This window comes from Podarcis liolepis, assembly GCF_965112155.1.
Source record: "Podarcis liolepis genome assembly, chromosome: 1".
Taxonomy (NCBI): domain Eukaryota; kingdom Metazoa; phylum Chordata; class Lepidosauria; order Squamata; family Lacertidae; genus Podarcis; species Podarcis liolepis.
In genome coordinates, this window is record NC_139554.1 from 124,552,526 (window position 1) to 124,571,437 (window position 18,912).

Here is an 18,912-nt window from a genome sequence, read left to right on the forward strand (position 1 = left end):
TAAAATATTACAGCTTGGCTGAGCTTTTATGATAATTGCTAAAGTGGTTTTAGCATGTGTTATTTTGCTGTCTGTGCAGCAGTTTTGTGGCAGCTTTTTGGGACTGGGAGGGCCCTTGTAGAAAGACAAACAACTGTTGTTCTAACTGGACCCTTTCACAGGACTATGCATTTTTGCTCTTTCTTCCTATCTCACTGTCGGAGTAAGCAGGAATGATGTATGTCTGCCACAAACATAGCTACTTCTCTGATGGGAAATTTTTTGAAGATCCACGGTGTGTGCCATTAGAACATTTCTCCTGCGTTCCACTTTCCTGGTTGTAAACCCCATAGAACTCTGTGAGACTAACTGGTTCATTAGATAGGATTGGACTGTGACTAGCTAAACAGAGGAGCGAAAGAGTTAGGCAGTTCAGTTCTATTTCCTAAAATTATTCCATAGCTAGTAATTACATGCTGAGGGTATGAACTGTGTTGTGTATGAGATAATCTCAAATGGTTGAGGTGCTGCAAAGTGTCCATGCTTTGTGCAGTCAACTTACTTCAAATGTGGATACAGGGTATCTGCTATTTTTGTAGCTGTAAAGCTAGTAAGCAATAAATGCACCGTCTGACAAGTTTTATGCCAACTTTATAAATAAGCCCACAAAAGTTACTATCCTGTAAAATGTTTATTAGTCTGCTGTGGGCTGGCAAAGGGAATTCTGGCCCCTCATCCAGCAGTCCACTGCATTTCTAGCCAGGGGGACAGAGCGCTATATAGAAATTCTGTGTTTCTTTGCTATATGTGATTTATTGTCCCTCAGCCATATACTCAAATAACACACAACAGAACACACATATACACATCTCAGGATACACTGCAATAGGGGTGGAGGACTTGTAACCTACATGTCTGTCTTGATCTGCCGGGGCCCACCTGTCAATCCATGTGAAGAACATACTGGCAAAGCAGAACTCTTCACCTACCCCTGTGGGTCAACTTGCCAGGTAGGTATGACTGCCCACATTTTCAGTCACCCGGTGCCATTGTGACATCAGATGATTGACAGGTGGGTGACCTGCCTTTGCCTGTCAAAGTTGGCCTGTGTAAGGGGGAAGAGATAAAAGGTTCCCCAGCCCTGCACTGCAGTGTTTTGTTGCAGGGCCACATGTTTTGGTCTGACAACTGTGGCAGACCCTAATCTCCAGAAACCACCCCAATTCCTTCCAGAGTCCAGTTTGTTGGTCTGCTTATTTTTATTACTACCATACACCATAGCCTCAGGAGACTCTCAAAGCAGCTTGCAAAAGATTTGCCCAGTGCTATCACATTTAAAACGAATTGCACATATGGCCAGAAGAATGGTGACAAGTTTATTCAGACAACATTTATCCCCTCCTTGTTCATCTTGATAGGCCTTTTGGCCTTGTGTTACGGGGCAGCAGACTTGCTCAGACTCTCTGAGGTGAGTGAGGCTAAGCGCCTGCTCAGGCCATGATGAAGCCAAGTCTTTCCTTGGTCTTTCCTTTGTTTGATGAGAAATGGAAAACTGAAGTATCAAATCTTTTTGCAAATCTTGGTTGAGACAAAAACACCTTACACAAGATTAACCTAATGTTAAATTGTATGTTAAAGACATCTCTTGCATAATTTGTTTAGATTATTTATACCTCTCTTTCTACAAATCAGTTAATCATGACACATGTCTTTACTTCTCTGTGTGCATTTGCAACAAGAAGCTGAAGTTGAATTTATGGTGCAGGATGACAGGCCAATATTTTCTTAATTTTGAAGTTTGACATAGCATTTCAGTATCTAATTCTTGCTAATATAAGTGGGTGGGATGGTGCTGCCTTGGTCATACAGTGGAAAGTGTGGCAGTTGGGAACAGCAATGTAGCCTAAGTTGCATACATATATCCTGAATGCATATATTCCTGCAAACCAAAATGAGATGAAATGAAATGAAATGAAATGATTAAGGCAATCAATTCTTTTGAGTGTGGGATTGCCATTTCACAGATGATTTTATGTTCAACTTTTTGGCTCAAGTACTGATACCTCCCTCCACCCTCCAAAAAATAGAATTGGAAACTTGTTCTTGAAACGATTTGATATATTCAGATTTCTAGATGCAAAATTTTAGATATTAAGCAAAGAACTGACACAGAGGACATTTTTTTGGGGGGGGGGGGAAATTCCCTGTCTTGTCAGCTCTGTTAAAAGTATTCTGCCCTTGGTACAAATGTTCTATTTTTATACGGCAATATGTTTTCTATGTTCAGACACTATAAAAGGCTCGTCTTGATGTCAAACTAAACCATGGTTTATCTTGATGAAGATGAACTGCAATGAGCCATAATCTCGTGTCCTCATCTCCTCTTGCACTGTGGCCACAAGAATCTTTTACTTCTGTTTCTGATTAAACAGGCACTTGCTTCATCTGAATGCAATGGACTGTGGTTTAATTTTTGCTATGGCTTGTTTGAAACAAGCCAACTTCAAGCCGTTAGTTATGTAGTTGGTTTGTTCAACCAGCCATACTTAATCTTAACTACAGTTTATGCTTTGGATGTAAAGCTAAACTGCAGTTTAATCAAAAACAGAAGCAAAAGCTTCTAGTCTTTCACCCTGAGGGAGGAAGTGAATGCACATGTGTGATGTTTGCTGTGGCTTGTTCCATTATAATAAAGCATGGTTTGTCATAATGTCTTAACCAGCATGGAATCCAAGAATCTGGGCATAGCTGTAGGCCATTTGAAGATTAAAGTAAATCCTCTTTAATATTTGCATTATATGTGCAAGAGCTCTTTGTTATGCTCATCATTAGGCCTTTTTTAGCCGAGAATATAGTTTGATATAGCAGTTCGAAAGCACGTCAAAGTGCAAGTAGATAAATAGGTACTGCTCTGGTGGGAAGGTTAACGCCGTTTCTGTGTGCTGCTCTGGTTTGCCAGAAGCATCTTAGTCATGCTGGCCACATGACCCAGAAGCTGTACGCTGGCTCCCTCGGCTAATAAAGCGAGATGAGCGCCGCAACCCCAGAGTCGTTCGCGACTGGACCTAACGGTCAGGGGTCCCTTTACCTTTATAGCTTGATATACAATAATGTATGTATTCATGCTTTAACATAGTTTTCACTGCATTTTATTCATTCTTTTTTAAAAGTATACTGTGTTATGTTGTTGGCAGAGCTGGTGATTATTTGAAGGACTGGCAAATGTATTCCGAAGTGGAAAATGGCAGTATTCCACCAACTTCGTTAGAGAACTAACTTATCCAAACAGAGGTAAAGTGGAACACTATATGTGCTGTTAAATGTTTCATGTCAATAAGGACAAGTTAAACAATGATGGCTTGGTAACCTGTAGTTTATTCTGGTGGTGTTATTCTGGTGGTCTTCTGGTTAACTTTGCCAGTGTTTACAAAGGACCAGTTCATACATATGGCTTGATTTCTTCTCATATTATTTGTCTTGCAGTTGAATGTGTGAGCTTGATTTCATTGAAGTTGCTGAGTTTGAGTTGATGTGCAGGTGATTTTTATCTATTGGGTTGGGTCCAGAGTTCAGCACTTACAATGGGACTGGTATGAGCTCTGTTCATGGTAGTTGCCTCTATGTGATTATCCAGAACACCCTTTCTCACCACATCACAGCCCAACTGATACAGCCAAGTCACTTAACCCATAGATAATTCCCAGGGGGTGGGGACTGCTCTGGGAAGGAGGTGAGAGAGGTCAGTTGCCAGACCCATTTTGCACACTTAACTCTAGATCCAGCTCACAATATTTAATCTACACAGAAGCAAGTTGCCTCTTGATGCTGCAGTCGAGTGTTGAACATGCATATGTGAACCACTTTACAACATAGGAAATAGGGGCAGCTCAGCTAGTGGAAATCTTAGTACATGCCAGGAACGTAGAAAAAAGAGAGAATAAGAGAAGAAGGGGAAGCTCACAGGACCACAGAGATCACCCTTGGGAAGAAATTCAGGGAAACAAAACCCCATGAAGAATGGAAGGCTGTGTGGGCTCCACATATGATGGTTCTAAATCAGTGAGGCAACAGGAAGAGCCCATGCAGTTCAATTGGCCATGCAGCCCATGGCCAATTGAGAAGCTTGTAAATATTTATCTGGGTGAGGGGTTCAGAAAGGAATTGGTTCCATCTTGCCAAAAACTCACTATCTTTTCAACCTATTGTCTTAAAACTGCCATTGTTTTGATATCCTGTCTATCCCTTGCTGTTTAGTTCTCTTCCCCCCTCCTCCCTTCCCCTTGATATACGGTACATTATTCAGCCAAAGGGTCTGTAAATACAAATATATATTTTGCTGAATTTCCAATGTGAATGTGGCATACTACCAAGGAAGCAATAACATTAACACCTTGGCAAGATAAATCACAGAGGTTTCTTATGAACCAGCATTCTCTACAGTTCTTGACCTCTGCTTCTACTACCCTCCTTCCCCCTACACATATATTAATTTATAAAGGAAATTCTTGTTTGTTTGTTTTTAAAAAACAGTAAAAGCGGCATTTGCCATTATAATCACTCTAATACAGGATCTCAATTATTTATTTCCCCAGTCACTTAATAGTTGAGTTATCGTGGGATTTCACACCCCAGACCTTGTGGCATAATTCTTCAAAGTGCTGTTTTCGACTCATTTTGAAAAGGCTTCTCCCAGCGCTTGCCTCTTGCAGGGGATCATCACAACTACACAGCAACAAATGGGAAACTTTAGTTTTATTACTAGTAATAGTACTGAGTGTCAGGCTTATTAGAAAAATAAACTGTTTGTGAATGTGAAGAGCTGGTTTTAAGACTTGAAACATTTATTTCATGTCTGTTATTTGCTGAACAGAAGTTTCACAACTTCTCAGCAACAAATAGAGGAAATAGGTATGACAACTTTTTTTAAAAAAAACAACTTCAAGAGGCTTTTGAAAACTGTTTTCGTTTGTTCCATGGCCAGGATTATCATTAGAGGATGCTATTGTCCCATGATACAGTTCAGCTTGTTCTGATTCTCTTTTCTTTGTCCTCTTATTTGGTAAGAGAACAAGCACAAGTTGTCTTGAAGAAGTACCTCCTTTTCTTTTCTCTTCTCACCCCACCCCCACTCTTCAGGCACTTAAAAGCGTAATCACATATTAATCATTAGAAAGAAGGTGAAGCTTAAGATAACGTGCAGTTTGCTTGAGATAAAATTGCACTATGGGACATTAGAAATCTTTGTTTTTAGTATACCTTGTATACTGTGCACTGTGCTTCATTGCTACTTTCCCTTTCAAAGGTGAAAAGGAGTAAAAGTTGTAAGAAAATGCTTGGATCAGAACGTGGGGTTGTAGAAGAATGGCTTTCGGAATTCAAGGTAAGCAAATGTGTTTTTGTTTCTTTTTTTAAAAAAGTAGGAGTTCAATATGGGTATGTCTTTAAGTTAACATCTTATATTAAAAAGCTGACAGTACCTAACTACCGAAGGCTTTTCACCAAAGCCAGACTAAATGTCTTTCCCTCTGCAGTGTTGGATGGTAGGTTGAGAGGAGTTCCCTACCAGGACAGACTTTGCTCGTGTGCTCAAGACATCGATTCCATAAATCATATTTTGTTGCATCGTGCAAAATATGAGCAGGCCAGAGCTGAACTGATACTACCCTTGCTGGTACCTTTCCCGGGAAAATCAGAGGCTCACTATGTCAGGTTCCTACTGGAAGACCGGACAAATGCTAGAACGTTAGCAGTGGCCAAGTTTTTATCGGTGGTTGCAAGAACAAATGAGCCTTATATTCTAAACAAAATGCTTGATTAACCTGGAGGCAGGCTGTATGATTTGTGTATTGATTTGTAATGATTTGTTGGGTCTCTGGACCGCAATAAAGATTGATCGATCTTTCATTTTTATATAAAGAAGGTTGATATGTGTTGCAACTTCCTAGTGTAGCTGCTGGATGTAAGGTAGCATTGGGCCCCCCAAAAAACATTTCTCCCCACCACCTCAATAGTCTGTTGCAGTCCTCTTCAACATTGTCACAAACAGGGCCTACTTTTAACTGAAACACATATTCGGGGACCCATTTCCTAATCTCTTACCATATATTTGCATGGTGGTAATGCAACCCACCTTGGATTAGACCATGACCCACTAGGGAGTGGGTCCTGACCTGCCAGTTGAAGACCAGTGGTCTGTGGAGTGCATGGAGGTTCTAGGCCTGGATTGCCTTAACAGGATTGGGGCCAGTGCATTTCTTTCTTTCTAGTCAGAGAGGCCAGTGTTTATAAGCCACCCATTCTTGACACTGCTGTATTTCTTCTCCTAGGCATTACCTGAAATGCAAATATCCAGTTATGCAGCAACACTTCACCGGAAGAAAGCATTGGTTCCAGCTCTTTATAAGGTCATTCAAGATCCAAATAATGAGGTATGAGACAGCCAAATTACCCTTAATACAAATAATGTTGTTTTTAAGAGCTTCCTAATTGCCGTTCCATTACCTAACTAGTACAAGCAAAACTCTGTTTCCATCTTTCCTGCATTAGTCTGCTTCAGTGGTCTTTGACAGTTACAGAATGTTCTCCAATTGAGCACAACCAAATTCAGAGTATTTTATCGTATTCGACATTGCTGCATTCCACAAAAGAGTTCTGTAAAATAATGGTTTCTTCTTACACCATTTTTATTGACTGATAAGTTGATTATTGGCAAATTGTCATTTTAGAACTGATTATTTGTACAGTGTTCCTTGGTAGACAAGATTTATTTATATATATATATATATATATTTAATCTCTGGGGTGTCTGTGCTGGGGTTCTTTGTCTCCTCTAGCTTCTGGAGCCTGTCTGCCACCAGCTCTTTGAACTCTATCGTAGTTCTGAGGTTCGTCTCAAACGGTTTACGCTGCAGTTCTTGCCAGAACTAATCTGGGTTTATCTGCGTCTTACTGCCAGCAAAGACAGACAGAGTAACGGTTGCATTGAAGCCCTGCTTTTGGGGATTTACAACTTGGTAAGTAAGACTGATGAGAAAATGCTTGAAAAGTGCTTTGAATTTTCCCATCAATATAGAGTAAAACAAAATCAAGACACTTTCACGACAGGCTATAAAGTTTCCAAAACACCTTGGACTATTTTTACAAGATCAACTCTTATTAAAAATTAAGGAGTGACTTCCCCCACCCCAACCTTTTGGGTAATTCTCTAAAGGAGTGCATATCCTCCTTCTGTCTTTGAAGTTTAGTCCAGACCTAGACAGGGTGATTCTGGTTAGTACAACTGCTGATGTAGGAAAAGGAGTTCTCATTTCCTTGGATTGGGTTGCATTCCCTTGAAATTTTTAATAGACTATTTTGACCCTTTTACAACCTCTAAAGCAGCTCTATATGCTTTAGCTGCAAGGAAACTCCAGTTGAAAGAAATGGAAAGGATCAGAGCAGTTAGTGTAAGGAATTCTTAAACAAATAATACGCATTTTAAGGAATTTATTGTAATCTTTCTAATGGGGATTTTATAAGGAAACCTCTCTGAAAGTTGTCAGGGCAAACAGCTACGGTGGATGATTCCTTGAAAGCAAGGAACTGCTTTTGGAAAGTTCAGCCGACAAATAATGTTTTCACCACAGTCTATTATTTTTGTAACAGCCTCACTTGTTTCTGTTCCATTTGCTAGTCATTGGCTTTATAGCCTTAGATACTTAAGATGTCCTAGTACCAAGGTATCATCTCATCTCATATATGAGCTTGCCTTCTCAATGGGATCAGTTGCAGAGGCTTTCCTTTGCACCTCACCAATATCAGAGGTGTGATGGGAACATGGTGCTCATGTCTAGTTTTGGGGTCCTGCCTCATCCCCTTTCTGACTGATCAACATCTCATGAATAACATTCGTTTCTGGCACGTATTTAGCTTGCCAAGCTGATAGTGCATTCATTGGCTTTCCAGAGGACTTTGTCTAACAGATTGGCCAGTTCCATCTTTTGGATGGGATTGCCCTCTCTGAAGGTACAAGTTTGTAGTTTGGAAGTGCGCTTGGATCCATCTCTGACCCTTGAGGCTCAGTGGGCTTCAGTGACTAGGAGTTCCTTTTCCCAGCTACATCTAGAGAAGGATAGCATACCCACAGTAATTCATATACTGGTAACTTCAAGACTTGCAATGCGCTCAATGTGGAGCTATCTTTGGGCCTGGTTTGGAGGCTCCACCTGGTACAGAATGTTGTGGCCAGATTTTGGTGGGGACAGACCTACCGCCAGCGCTTGTACCAGTGCTTGAAAACTTGTACTGGCTGCCCACGTTCTATGCAACAATGTTCAGCGTTCTTGTATAGATTTACAAGACTTCCCAGCTGAGATTAGACAGGAAACTGACAAAGACTTTTCTATTCCAACAGCCCTTTTCAGGAAGTTCTCTGTTTTGTGATTAACTTTAATTGATTGTAGCCATGGTATGCTTCAAATTTTTTTCGTGTATACCACTTTGACATTCCAGTGACTAAGCAATATTTAAATAGATCAGATAATTAAATTAAACTAAATCTAAAAAAATTACACCCTGTCAGAGCAGCTTACAATTGGACAGTCTTACAATCTAAACAGATGTGACACACAAGGAAAAAAGAGTTGGAGGGAGGAGAGGAGAAGCAAGCCCAGCCGCTAGTTTTTTAATCACGCTATATATTTCTTTTTACATAGAATTTGTCTTTCTAGTGGAGCAACTCTTCCCTGGAAAAACTCCCCCCACCCAGCACTGCTCATTAGATCTGGGAGCAGAGCAGGTGATAGTATCTGGGCCAAGAAGGCAGGGCTGCTCCTTGAGTACTTTTATCTATTGTTCCCTGCTGTCTGCTTTTAAAAGTTTAATTGCTTGTTGTCCCATTTTAATGTTTTTAATATTCGTTGTAAGCTGCCCTGACTAAATGGGAAAGTGGGGTATAAATAAAGGTAAAGGTAAAGGTACCCCTGCCCGTACAGGCCAGTCGTGTCCGACTCTAGGGTTGTGCGCCCATCTCACTTAAGAGGCCAGGGGCCAGCACTGTCCGGAGACACTTCTGGGTCACGTGACCAGCGTGACGAAGCTGCTCTGGCGAGCCAGCACCAGCGCAGCACACGGAAACGCCGTTTACCTTCTCGCTATAAAGCGGTACCTATTTATCTACTTGCACTTAAGGGTGCTTTCGAACTGCTAGGTGGGTAGGAGCTGGGACCGAAAGATGGGAGCTCACCCTGCCGCGGGGATTCGAACCGCTGACCATGCGATCGGCAAGCCCTGGGCACTGAGGTTTTACCCACACCGCCACCCGTTTATACCTCACCCGCGTGGGGTATAAATATTAACCAGTAAACAACATAGGACTTGCAGAACTATTGAGCAAAGGCTTACAATGACTAACAGTAAAATTGTTGAAAACAGGCTGCCACAATTTTTGCCTGGATATGTTGCCTCCATATAGGCCTGGTTTTTCACTTGAAAGGCCACATTGCTTGCCACAGAGCAACCTTGGCTAATGATATGTACATTTGTTAACAAGGCATTATGATTCAAGCTAACTTGGTTTTCCGATATCTTTCTTTTCATTGCAGGAAATTGCTGACAAAGATGGGAACAATAAAGTCTTATCTTTCACCATCCCTTCCTTATCCAAGCCATCAATTTACCATGAGGTAAGGGTGTGCTTGTGCTGCCAGGCAGTTGTAATTTTAAAAAGTTGAGGCATTTCATTCTAAGAGAACTCTAAAAAGTAAATCTTAAAGCACCTTCTACACTTCTTGGTATATTGTAATAGGATGATCCTTTTATATGCCACCATCCTATGTTTCCTCTCCTTCCTGAACATCTGTGGTGCCTTGAAGTTTAATGTTTCATTTCTCCGCAGCCATCTACTATTGGATCCATGGCTTTGACTGAGGGAGCCCTATGTCAGCATGACCTCATCAAAGTGGTTTATAGCGACCTTCACCCTCAAAGAGAAACATTCACTGCGCAGAACAGGTAAGTAGTTGATTCACCAGAGGGTTCACTACCAGTCTGTCAACATCTTTGTAAGATATGAAGAGAAGTTTGCTTCCAGGTTTTGGAGTCTGAGATAGTTAAGCAGAGCAGAAACTGTTTGATATCTCTGGACAGTGGGCATGTTCTATTGCAGGGGTGAGGGATCCTTTTCTGACTGGGAGGCTGGATCCTAATGTCACCTACCCACTTCAACGTGGTGGTGCACCCACCTGTCAATCCCCTGAAGTCATCATGGCATCAGGTGACAAATTCAAAAGGGCTTGCGGCCAACGCTGATTGGTACCGAAAGCAAGTCCCTTTGAAGGTGTGCTTTAAATGCCTATCAGCTGATTAGGACTGACAGCTTGCCTTCAGAGGGGCTCACAGTGCCAGTGCAGTTTGAATTGAAATCGATTGAAATGGACAAAGCGGGCTTGTAGCAAGCCCTTGAAAGTGCGCTGTCAGTTGTGGTGTGGGACTCCCTAGTTTGGCCTGTCCCGTTGGGACTTGCTGTCAGCACCAATCAGAAGCTATCAGAAGTGCACTTCAATTTCCCAGTTGTTCATTTGACATCTTTATAGGTGTGTTGGCAGCTGGTGGTGTGGTTTGGGAAAAAAAATCCATGTGGGCCAAATTAGATGGGTTGCCATTTCTTCCTGCCTGTTCTAATGGGTGCCTTATAATATACAATTTCTTCTGAATGCTTTTATTTAATTGATATTAGACTGTGCCCCATGCCTTTGTAGAAGTTTGTGTAATTATTAAATTGTTAAACTTTAATATACAGTAGTACCTTGGGTTACAAACATAATTCGTTCCGGAGGTCTGCTCTTAACAGAAACCGTTCTTAACCTAAGGCGCGCTTTCGCTAATGGGGCCTCCCGCTGCCGCTGCGCCACCAGCGCACGATTTCCATTCTCATCCTGGGGCAAAGTTCACAACCCGGAGCAACTACTTCCGGGTTAGGAGAGTTTGTAACCCGGAGCATTTGTAACTCAAAGTACCACTGTATTTGATTTGTGGCCACTTGTGAGGCATCCTTATTCATGAAAAGCATTCTTTCCGTTTTAGACCTTGCAAACCTTAGTAATTCATGACCTGAATGCAAACTTTCTAGCACATCTGTGGCTTCTAGTTTTACTTTGGGTGCTCTGTGTAAAGGAACTGAAGAATCTGGGTGCCTCTCTTAGCTTAACATTTTGGCTGTATGAGAACCGATTATTCTATTGAGCTTTTTAAGCCTTGCAACACTTCTATGCCAAACCCCAAAAGAATGAAGTCAAAGAGGTGTACTCTCAGCTGATATTCTCCTGTCAGAGAGTTCTGTTAATGGGTCTATTTTTTAAGAGGTGAGACTGCCGTTTTCAGTCTCATGTTCATCTTTTCTGTGTTTAGGTTTGAGGTGCTGAGTTTTCTTATGCTGTGTTACAACTCTGCAATCGTCTATATGCCTGCCTCTTCCTATCAGTCACTTTGCAGTATGGGTTCCAGGTGAGAATCATACACTTGACATCGTTGAGAAAAATGTTTTCTCCCAGGTTTGTTTTTTTAAAAAAACAGTTATGCAAAGAAAGAAAAGGTTCAAGTCTCACATGTTATTACCATTACATTTGACTTTAAATTTTAAGACCTAGATCTGTTTCTTACAGGATTAGCAATCTGTGACCCTATTTTGTGTGTGATAACTTAAGGTGGTGTGTTCTTTTTTTATGGGAGGCTTGGAAATGGGATGAGATCACATTTTTTTCTAAACATACTTTGAGAACCCTGTTTTTACTAGGTATTCAAAAGTAGATTTTGGAGCATCCCGGTTTCCCTCCAGCAGTTCCCAGGCTCTGAGCCTTCTTCCCTTGGGAGTTCCCCAGCTGGTTCCTTCCACTATCATTACACTGCATCCAACCAATCCATGACTGTTAGATATGTCTGAAGGGCTGCATTTGTCCCCTAAGGGTATAGCATATATGAGACAAGTTGCTACTTTAAGAAATGTATGGGCTAGAGAAATGATGTCATTGGCACCCACTATCCCTCTTAGGATCCTTTTAGTGAGAAAGGGGCACCCATGCTGCATAAAGGATCCTCATAGGAGAGCATGGATTTGGATTCCATGGTCTCCCAGCAGATCCCTTTAGGTTCCATTTCTGTTAAAATTGATCATTTTGATTGATGTGAGGTCTTGGATTTGACAGGATGACAAATTTCCAGTGCTGGGCCTACCCATAGTTAGCTGTTACATGTGTGTTAGCCACAGTTAGAGCAGTGCCTCCAGATGTTGGACTCCAGTTCCCATTTCCCTTTATTGGTCATGCTGGCTAGGGCTGATGGGTGCAGGGCTCCAAAAACATCTGGCGCGTCATAGATTCCCCACCCTTGACTTAGAGCAATAAAGTAAGAATGTCAGTTAGAAGGGGATTGGCAATTTCCTTGTTCCTCATTCAAGTGTTTCCCAGGAACAGAAACTGGGTTGACCTTGTGTTATGATTAGAGAGGCATTTTTCTGATCTCTAGCTTCCCAAGTGTCATTATGTATTACATTTTCTTGATTTATTCCCATAAAAAAAATCTTCCCCAGCGATAGGGAGGAAATGAAGGATTCCACCCATCACCCTTCCATTTTAGTCAAGTAGCTTTTTTGGGCGGGGGGGAGCTAGAACTAGAATTGATTACAATATGTAATTGACAGTATGAAAACTTGTTTACTCAAAATGTTCGTTAGATCAGGATTTCATAAATGCTCTTAATGTTTTGCCAGACTCTGTGTGAGTGGGTTTCCACGGCAACATGAGAAATGCTGGAAGGAAGATTGTGGCCGAGTGGTACTGGATCCTGACTTCATGGTGCAGCTGCTCACTGGTGTCTATTATGCTGTGTAAGTATTCAAAGTCTGGACAAGGAAGAGCTCTCTATTTTTAGCTGGATCAGAATATATTTACCTTTTTCCTGTCATCTAGCTGCTGAGGCACTGAGTACTCCTTTATTACCTATTTTTTTCCTAAGACTGGCCATTTTAGTTAGTTAGCATCTTGTAAATACCTTATCAGCCTAGCACAGCAATCATATGCATGTCTACTCAGAAGACAGAGCCATAGTATTCAAATGGATTTACTTTCAGGTAAGTGTGCATAGGATTGCTATCAGCTTTAGACCCTGAGGTTTAGCACTTCTGGCTTGCTTTAGATGCATTGTGTCAGTATAACTTTTAAAAAGTTGTGGTTTTTTAGCCACTTTGCTTAATTGTATATGTAAAAACTATTGAAAGGAGATGTGTTTGCCTAAATACCATCCGTTACTGTACAGTGGTACCTCGGGTTACATACGCTTCAGGTTACAGACTCTGCTAACCCAGAAATAGTGCTTCAGGTTAAGAACTTTGCTTCAGAATGAGAACAGAAATCATGCTCCGGCGGCAGTGGGAGGCCCCATTAGCTAAAGTGGTGCTTCAGGTTAAGAACAGTTTCAGGTTAAGAACGAACCTCCGGAACGAATTAAGTACTTAACCCGAGGTACCACTGTACTTAATACACAGGTTTCCATTGCTCTTTATGAAGCGATATAAGTTAGATTACCTTTAAAACAAATGTTGAAAATATTTTTAACTATAGGAAACTTCAACTTTGTTAGAAGTGCTAATGACGCTCTCCTGATTGGGGGAAGTGCAGGTAGAATGAATTTGTCAATAATATGTATAGTTTTTAATAAGCTAGCTGCTGGAGTAAATTAATTACAGCAACACAAAAAGAGGGCTGTATTTGGAAGGTAAGTGATAGGCGGAAAAGCTCACATTCAGAAAAAATAATGAATCATCTTGTTTCCTTTTTATCCATATGTAGTTATAATGGACAGTGGGAAGTTGGCCAAGAAGCACTAGATGACATAATTTACAGAGCCCAGCTTGAACTTTTTTCTCAGCCACTGTTGGTAAGGAAAAAGTAACTGCAATCCATTGATATCATTAATATGTGTGTACATATGTGTCACATGCTCAAACCCTTTCAGACCTAGCTTAATCTTTTTTCTAGTGGTCTGTGTGGTAGGGACACGGGTGGTGCTGTGGTCTAAACCACTGAGCCTCTTGGGCTTGCCAATCGGAAGGTCAGTGGTTTGAATCGCATGACAGGGTGAGCTCCTGTTGCTTTGTCCCACCTTCTGCCAACGTAGCAGTTTGAAAGCATACCAGTGCAAGTAGATAAATAGGTACCACTGTGGCAGGAAGGTAAATGGCGTTTCTGTGCACTTTAGCACTCGTCATGGTGTCCTGTTGTGCCAGAAGCGGTTTAGTCATGCTGGCCACATGACCCGGAAAGCTGTCTGTGGACAAATACCAGCTCCCTTGGCCTGAAAAGCGAAATGAGCGCCATACCCCATAGATACCTTTGACTGGACTTAACCATCCAGGGATCCTTTACCTTACCTTACTTGTAGTGGTCTCATGAGAAACAGTGGTGCTTTGGGGTTCTGACTGTGCCATGGAGCTGTATGTATGAAGCCTTCCCAAACAGGGCTGAGAACCAAAGAGTTGCTCGGCTTCATGTACGGTGGCATTCAGTAAAATGCTAGTTGACTGGGGGAAGAGTGGAGGTGGATCAGTGACTGGTGTTCTCCCAGCATGCTTGACCAAAGAACTCCTTTGTGAATCATGCAAATGTGCACTTTGGCTATGCCATGGTGGGGAGGAATAGCAACCTCTTTTGGCCTGAGGAGTGGCCAACCCTCTGGTGGCAGCATGCCATGCGCAAATGTACATGCATTATGCACACAGGAGCATAGTCTCCCCTTCTCAGCTGATCTGGAGGTTAGCATCCCCTCCCTGCTCATCAAGTGATCAGTCTGATAACCATCTCCACTCAGATTCTGAGCTAGATGTTTAAATATCTCTGTTCACCCCAACGTTGTTTTCCTTCACATTTCTGTTTCTTTTTTCCCTGCTGGTAGAGTCTTGGGGGCCATAAAAAAATAAATATCTTCTGGTGACAGATCAAGCCCCCTGGCCAGACAGAGGTTAACCACTCTGTATTATGTCTCGTTGTCACATCACACGTTTGTGATGGGCAGAACCATGATCTTGTATCACGAGGTTCATATGAGGGAGACCTAGAATGAATGTTCTTGCACACACATTGTGTTTGTATTTCGAGCCTATGTCTTACTAAAACGAAATAAAGCCCAATAATGCTTTCACATTGCCATTTTGTGAGTGTCTCCCCACCGTCTCCATTTTGTAATTCAACGTTCCTGAAATCTGTTCATTCCAACCCAAGAGATTTGTGCCAGTGGGTTTCTTGTACAGCCATAGTACAGATAGTATTTTCCCACTTCTCCTATCTCTCATGTTTTCAAAATGAGTTTGCCGTGCAGCATAAGGGGCTGCTATTTAAGGAAAACAAGACTAAAACAACTGTGGATCTGTAGTTAATTTGATGACTCCTTGACTTCCCCAACCTAGTCCCCGCCATGTCCTGTAGACTATAACTCCCAACATCCTTGAGCATTGGCCATGCAGAATAGGAATCAGGGGAGTTATAGTCCAAAGCACCTGCAAAGGCTGGAGAAGGCTGTTCTAGCCGGTTAACAGTATATTAACTTGTGTTGGCAGTAGCTGAAAAAATAGCGCACCAAAAGATTAGATATTGGAATGGTAAGCAACAGTTTATGTCTTTCGTGAGTCCACCTTGTCTTGTTTTCTCCTTTGGATGTAATTTCTGCTTCAGTTCCCAATCATGCTATAAAGTTCTATTTCCCCCCCCCCCTCCTGGTTTTTATATATGTGGCTCTGTATATTAATTGATTGGACTAAGGAATGGTCTCTCTGCGTATACCCTTTGGCAGATGACATATGAATATTGAACAATAAAAACTGCTGAAGTAATTGGCCTCAACTAGACATAAATAAAAATAAAATTGATAACGAAACAAGAGATCTGCACCTTTGTCTGTGAATGTAGAAAAAGAACGTAACAACAGCAACAATTTCTTTATATACTACCCATCTGACTGGGTTGCCCCAGCCACTCTGGGCAGCTTCTGACAAATTAAAACACAGTAAGACACCCAACATTAAAAACTCCCCTATACAGGGCTGCCTTCAGACAGATGACATTCACAGAGAATTGGGCCATGGGGCAACAGATTTGAGCCAGGGCTGTTAGTTGCTGATTTCTGTAAAGATTAGAGGCAGAGAGCCAGTTCAGGATGTACTTCCTAAAAGGTAACGTAATAATATTGAAGTCTGATACTCATGCAGCAGTCTAAAAACTAACTTAAATAAATGTGCGTGTGTGTTTTATAGCATTTAAGTACTAGCCATTTTGCAGCGGAGTACTGTGGGTTCATTTATAGGCAGAAAAGAAATGCAATTTTCATCTTTTGAATAGATTTGATTACATAGCTCATTTGATGAAACGTTATTGGCTGGAACATTTAATTGCATGCTTCTGAACACCATAATGCCTCTTACCTGGTGAATTATTGGAACCATGATTTCATTTAGGGGATGACTAAATGCACTACTAGATTGAAAATTCAACTGGAAAATTTAACCTACTGCTGGCCTGTTTCTGAGACCAGCTATGCTATAAAACTTGTAGGTGGATTTATATTTTAATTCAGCTTTTTTTTCTGACTAAACAATGAGCCCAACAGAAAAGTAACTCAATTGATTTGTCTCATTTAATAATAATACTACTACTAATAATAGGAGTAATGCCATCCTCATTTCAAACACTTGTCAGTTTTCTCCTAAACTACTTTATTACGGAATTTTCTTTTCTTTTAGAACTGTCTTCCTTCTCTGGTTTTCTCTTACTTAAGAAATAGATTTGAGTGTCCTGGGATTGCAGTTAAATTTATGTAATGCTCCTGGCTCCTTTTCCAGTTTGTTCTGTTTTTGGGGGGTGTTAATCCACTTGTTAAGAGCAAATTTGTACAGCGTTTTACTGTTGCCATAGGTTGCAAATGCTATGAAGAATTCGTTGCCCTTTGATGCTCCTGATGCCTCGCAAGGAGGACAGAAGGTGTTGAAGGTGGAGGTTACTCCAACTGTGCCGAGGATTTCTCGGACTGCCATTACAACAGCTTCAATCCGCCGACATCGCTGGAGAAGAGAAGGTAATTCTTTCCGGTGTTAAGCTATTAATGTAGCATAGCATTCTTCACCTCCATTGCTACAAACTGGTCTCTGAGCGTGAATGTTAACATTGGTTTCTGCAATATAGATAGTTGTGATCAATTTCTGTCCACTGCATGTGTAAACATATAATCATGATATCCTGTAAGGAGGTCAGTATCCTTACTTTATGTTCTGGGGAACCTAGAAGGGTTTAAGTGATTTAAGTGGTATCCTATGGTACAGTTTGTTTGTTTTTGCAGGGCTAGAACATAATGAAGTTCTGACATCCTTTTCCATATTTTGTTAGTTGGATCATATCTCTAAAACAGTCTTAAAACATACTCCCGTGGCTTGAAAATATGCTCATTTGCAGTTTGTAGTATGCAGCCACATAGCATCTCTGAAAATTTGGAATTTTGAATGTTTCACATTCCAGGAGTGCAATTTTGGAATGTAAAAAACTTTGAAAAAGGGGAAGCAATGTCAAAATAATAATAGAGCTTGGAGTGAGAGGATTCATAACTATAAAACTAATAAGGTTTTCATTGACAAAATTTATGACTGGCATTTAAGAAATACTAAGAAGCTTAGATAGAACTTTCACCAAGTTTACATAATATGTACTGTCCCCAGAACTATATTTTCAGGCCCTAAATTTGAAAAACAAAACAAAAACCTTATTGGTGAATGTCAGTTTGTGTGTTGAGCCAATTTTGGACTTTTCTCATTATTTTTAATGATGAGCAGCTTTCTAATTAAGACTGGTTCTAAAACAAACATAAAGTTGAAATTTAAAAAATATCTATTATAATTACTTTTCATGCAGGCAGGGCATTATGTTTATTTTAGAATTGTGTTTATTTTTGAATCACATTACTTTTAATGCTTATATTGCTACATATATTAGAGTAGAAAAGCATAATAGGCAAACTTTAAAAATGGAATTCTTCTCTCCATTAAGCTTCCTTCTGCTGATACTCTGGTGTTTCTTACTATTCTGGTTTCCTGACCCTAAAACCAGTATTACCATTTCGCAAATCCTTGGTCATGTGTGTCCTTATCATTGATATGTTGTATGCTGGTCTCTTTGTCTACAGCACGTCTATTTATATGGTGTCCTGCTGCTCTCTGCCTAGTAAAGTGCAGATAGCATTATTGTTGTGTTCCATGTCTATGCAAAACCTTCATTTCCCTGCCTGGGGCGGAATGTTTAGGGAAAGAGTAGAAAAGCACTAAAATATTATATGTTGAATCCCAGATGGCTTTGACTTCTCAAGCGATGCTGACTTGAGCATTCCCGGATCTCCGATCCTACACGGCTCCACAGACCTAGGGATCAAACGCAAGCAAGAGGGGGACGTGCTGGTGCTCAGGACCCCTGAGCATGGCTCACCGGAGCCCAACCTGGCAGCAGCCACAACAGAGGGTAGGACAGAGATGAGGCAGAAGTCAGTAAGGCAGTTGCTGGAGGAGGATCCTTGCTCCTTATCCCCAAGCAGAAATCCTTTTCATTCTGGAGTGTGTTTCCACTATCCCAAGGTGTATTCTCTTCCGCTTCTAACACACATATATCCCTTTATGCTTAGCACCAGGTTTGGAACTAACTTTTCCAGTACTATGCAACTCAAACCTCTTTGTGACACTTAGCTTGGCATGGCTAAAATAAGGCAAAGCGCCACACACGATAACTTTGGGATTGCTTGGAAACACCCTGTTACTGAGCATGTTAACTCAATAATAATAATAATCAGAATAATCAGAATAAGTGAATGCACCAAGTAAACAGGCCAAAATCATTTTGTAAATTTAGGGTATGCAATTTTTATTTTACCCTGATT

General features: G+C 41.1%; 1 protein-coding gene across 2 annotated transcripts in view; it reads left to right on the forward strand.

The window, feature by feature from the left end:
• HYCC2 (hyccin PI4KA lipid kinase complex subunit 2) overlaps positions 1-18,912 on the forward strand; it is a 48,247-nt gene that overhangs the window by 16,001 nt on the left and 13,334 nt on the right. The window contains exons 3-13 of one of the 2 annotated variants that reach the window (XM_083468677.1): positions 3,174-3,270; positions 5,282-5,359; positions 6,306-6,407; positions 6,813-6,992; positions 9,561-9,641; positions 9,854-9,969; positions 11,365-11,460; positions 12,722-12,838; positions 13,800-13,887; positions 16,914-17,073; positions 18,333-18,500. In XM_083468677.1, coding sequence (XP_083324803.1) covers positions 5,309-5,359; positions 6,306-6,407; positions 6,813-6,992; positions 9,561-9,641; positions 9,854-9,969; positions 11,365-11,460; positions 12,722-12,838; positions 13,800-13,887; positions 16,914-17,073; positions 18,333-18,500 — 1,159 coding nt within the window. In that variant the 5' untranslated portion in view covers positions 3,174-3,270; positions 5,282-5,308. The remainder of the gene's footprint in view (positions 1-3,173; positions 3,271-5,281; positions 5,360-6,305; positions 6,408-6,812; positions 6,993-9,560; positions 9,642-9,853; positions 9,970-11,364; positions 11,461-12,721; positions 12,839-13,799; positions 13,888-16,913; positions 17,074-18,332; positions 18,501-18,912) is intronic. The other variant, XM_083468678.1, reaches the window with a different exon arrangement.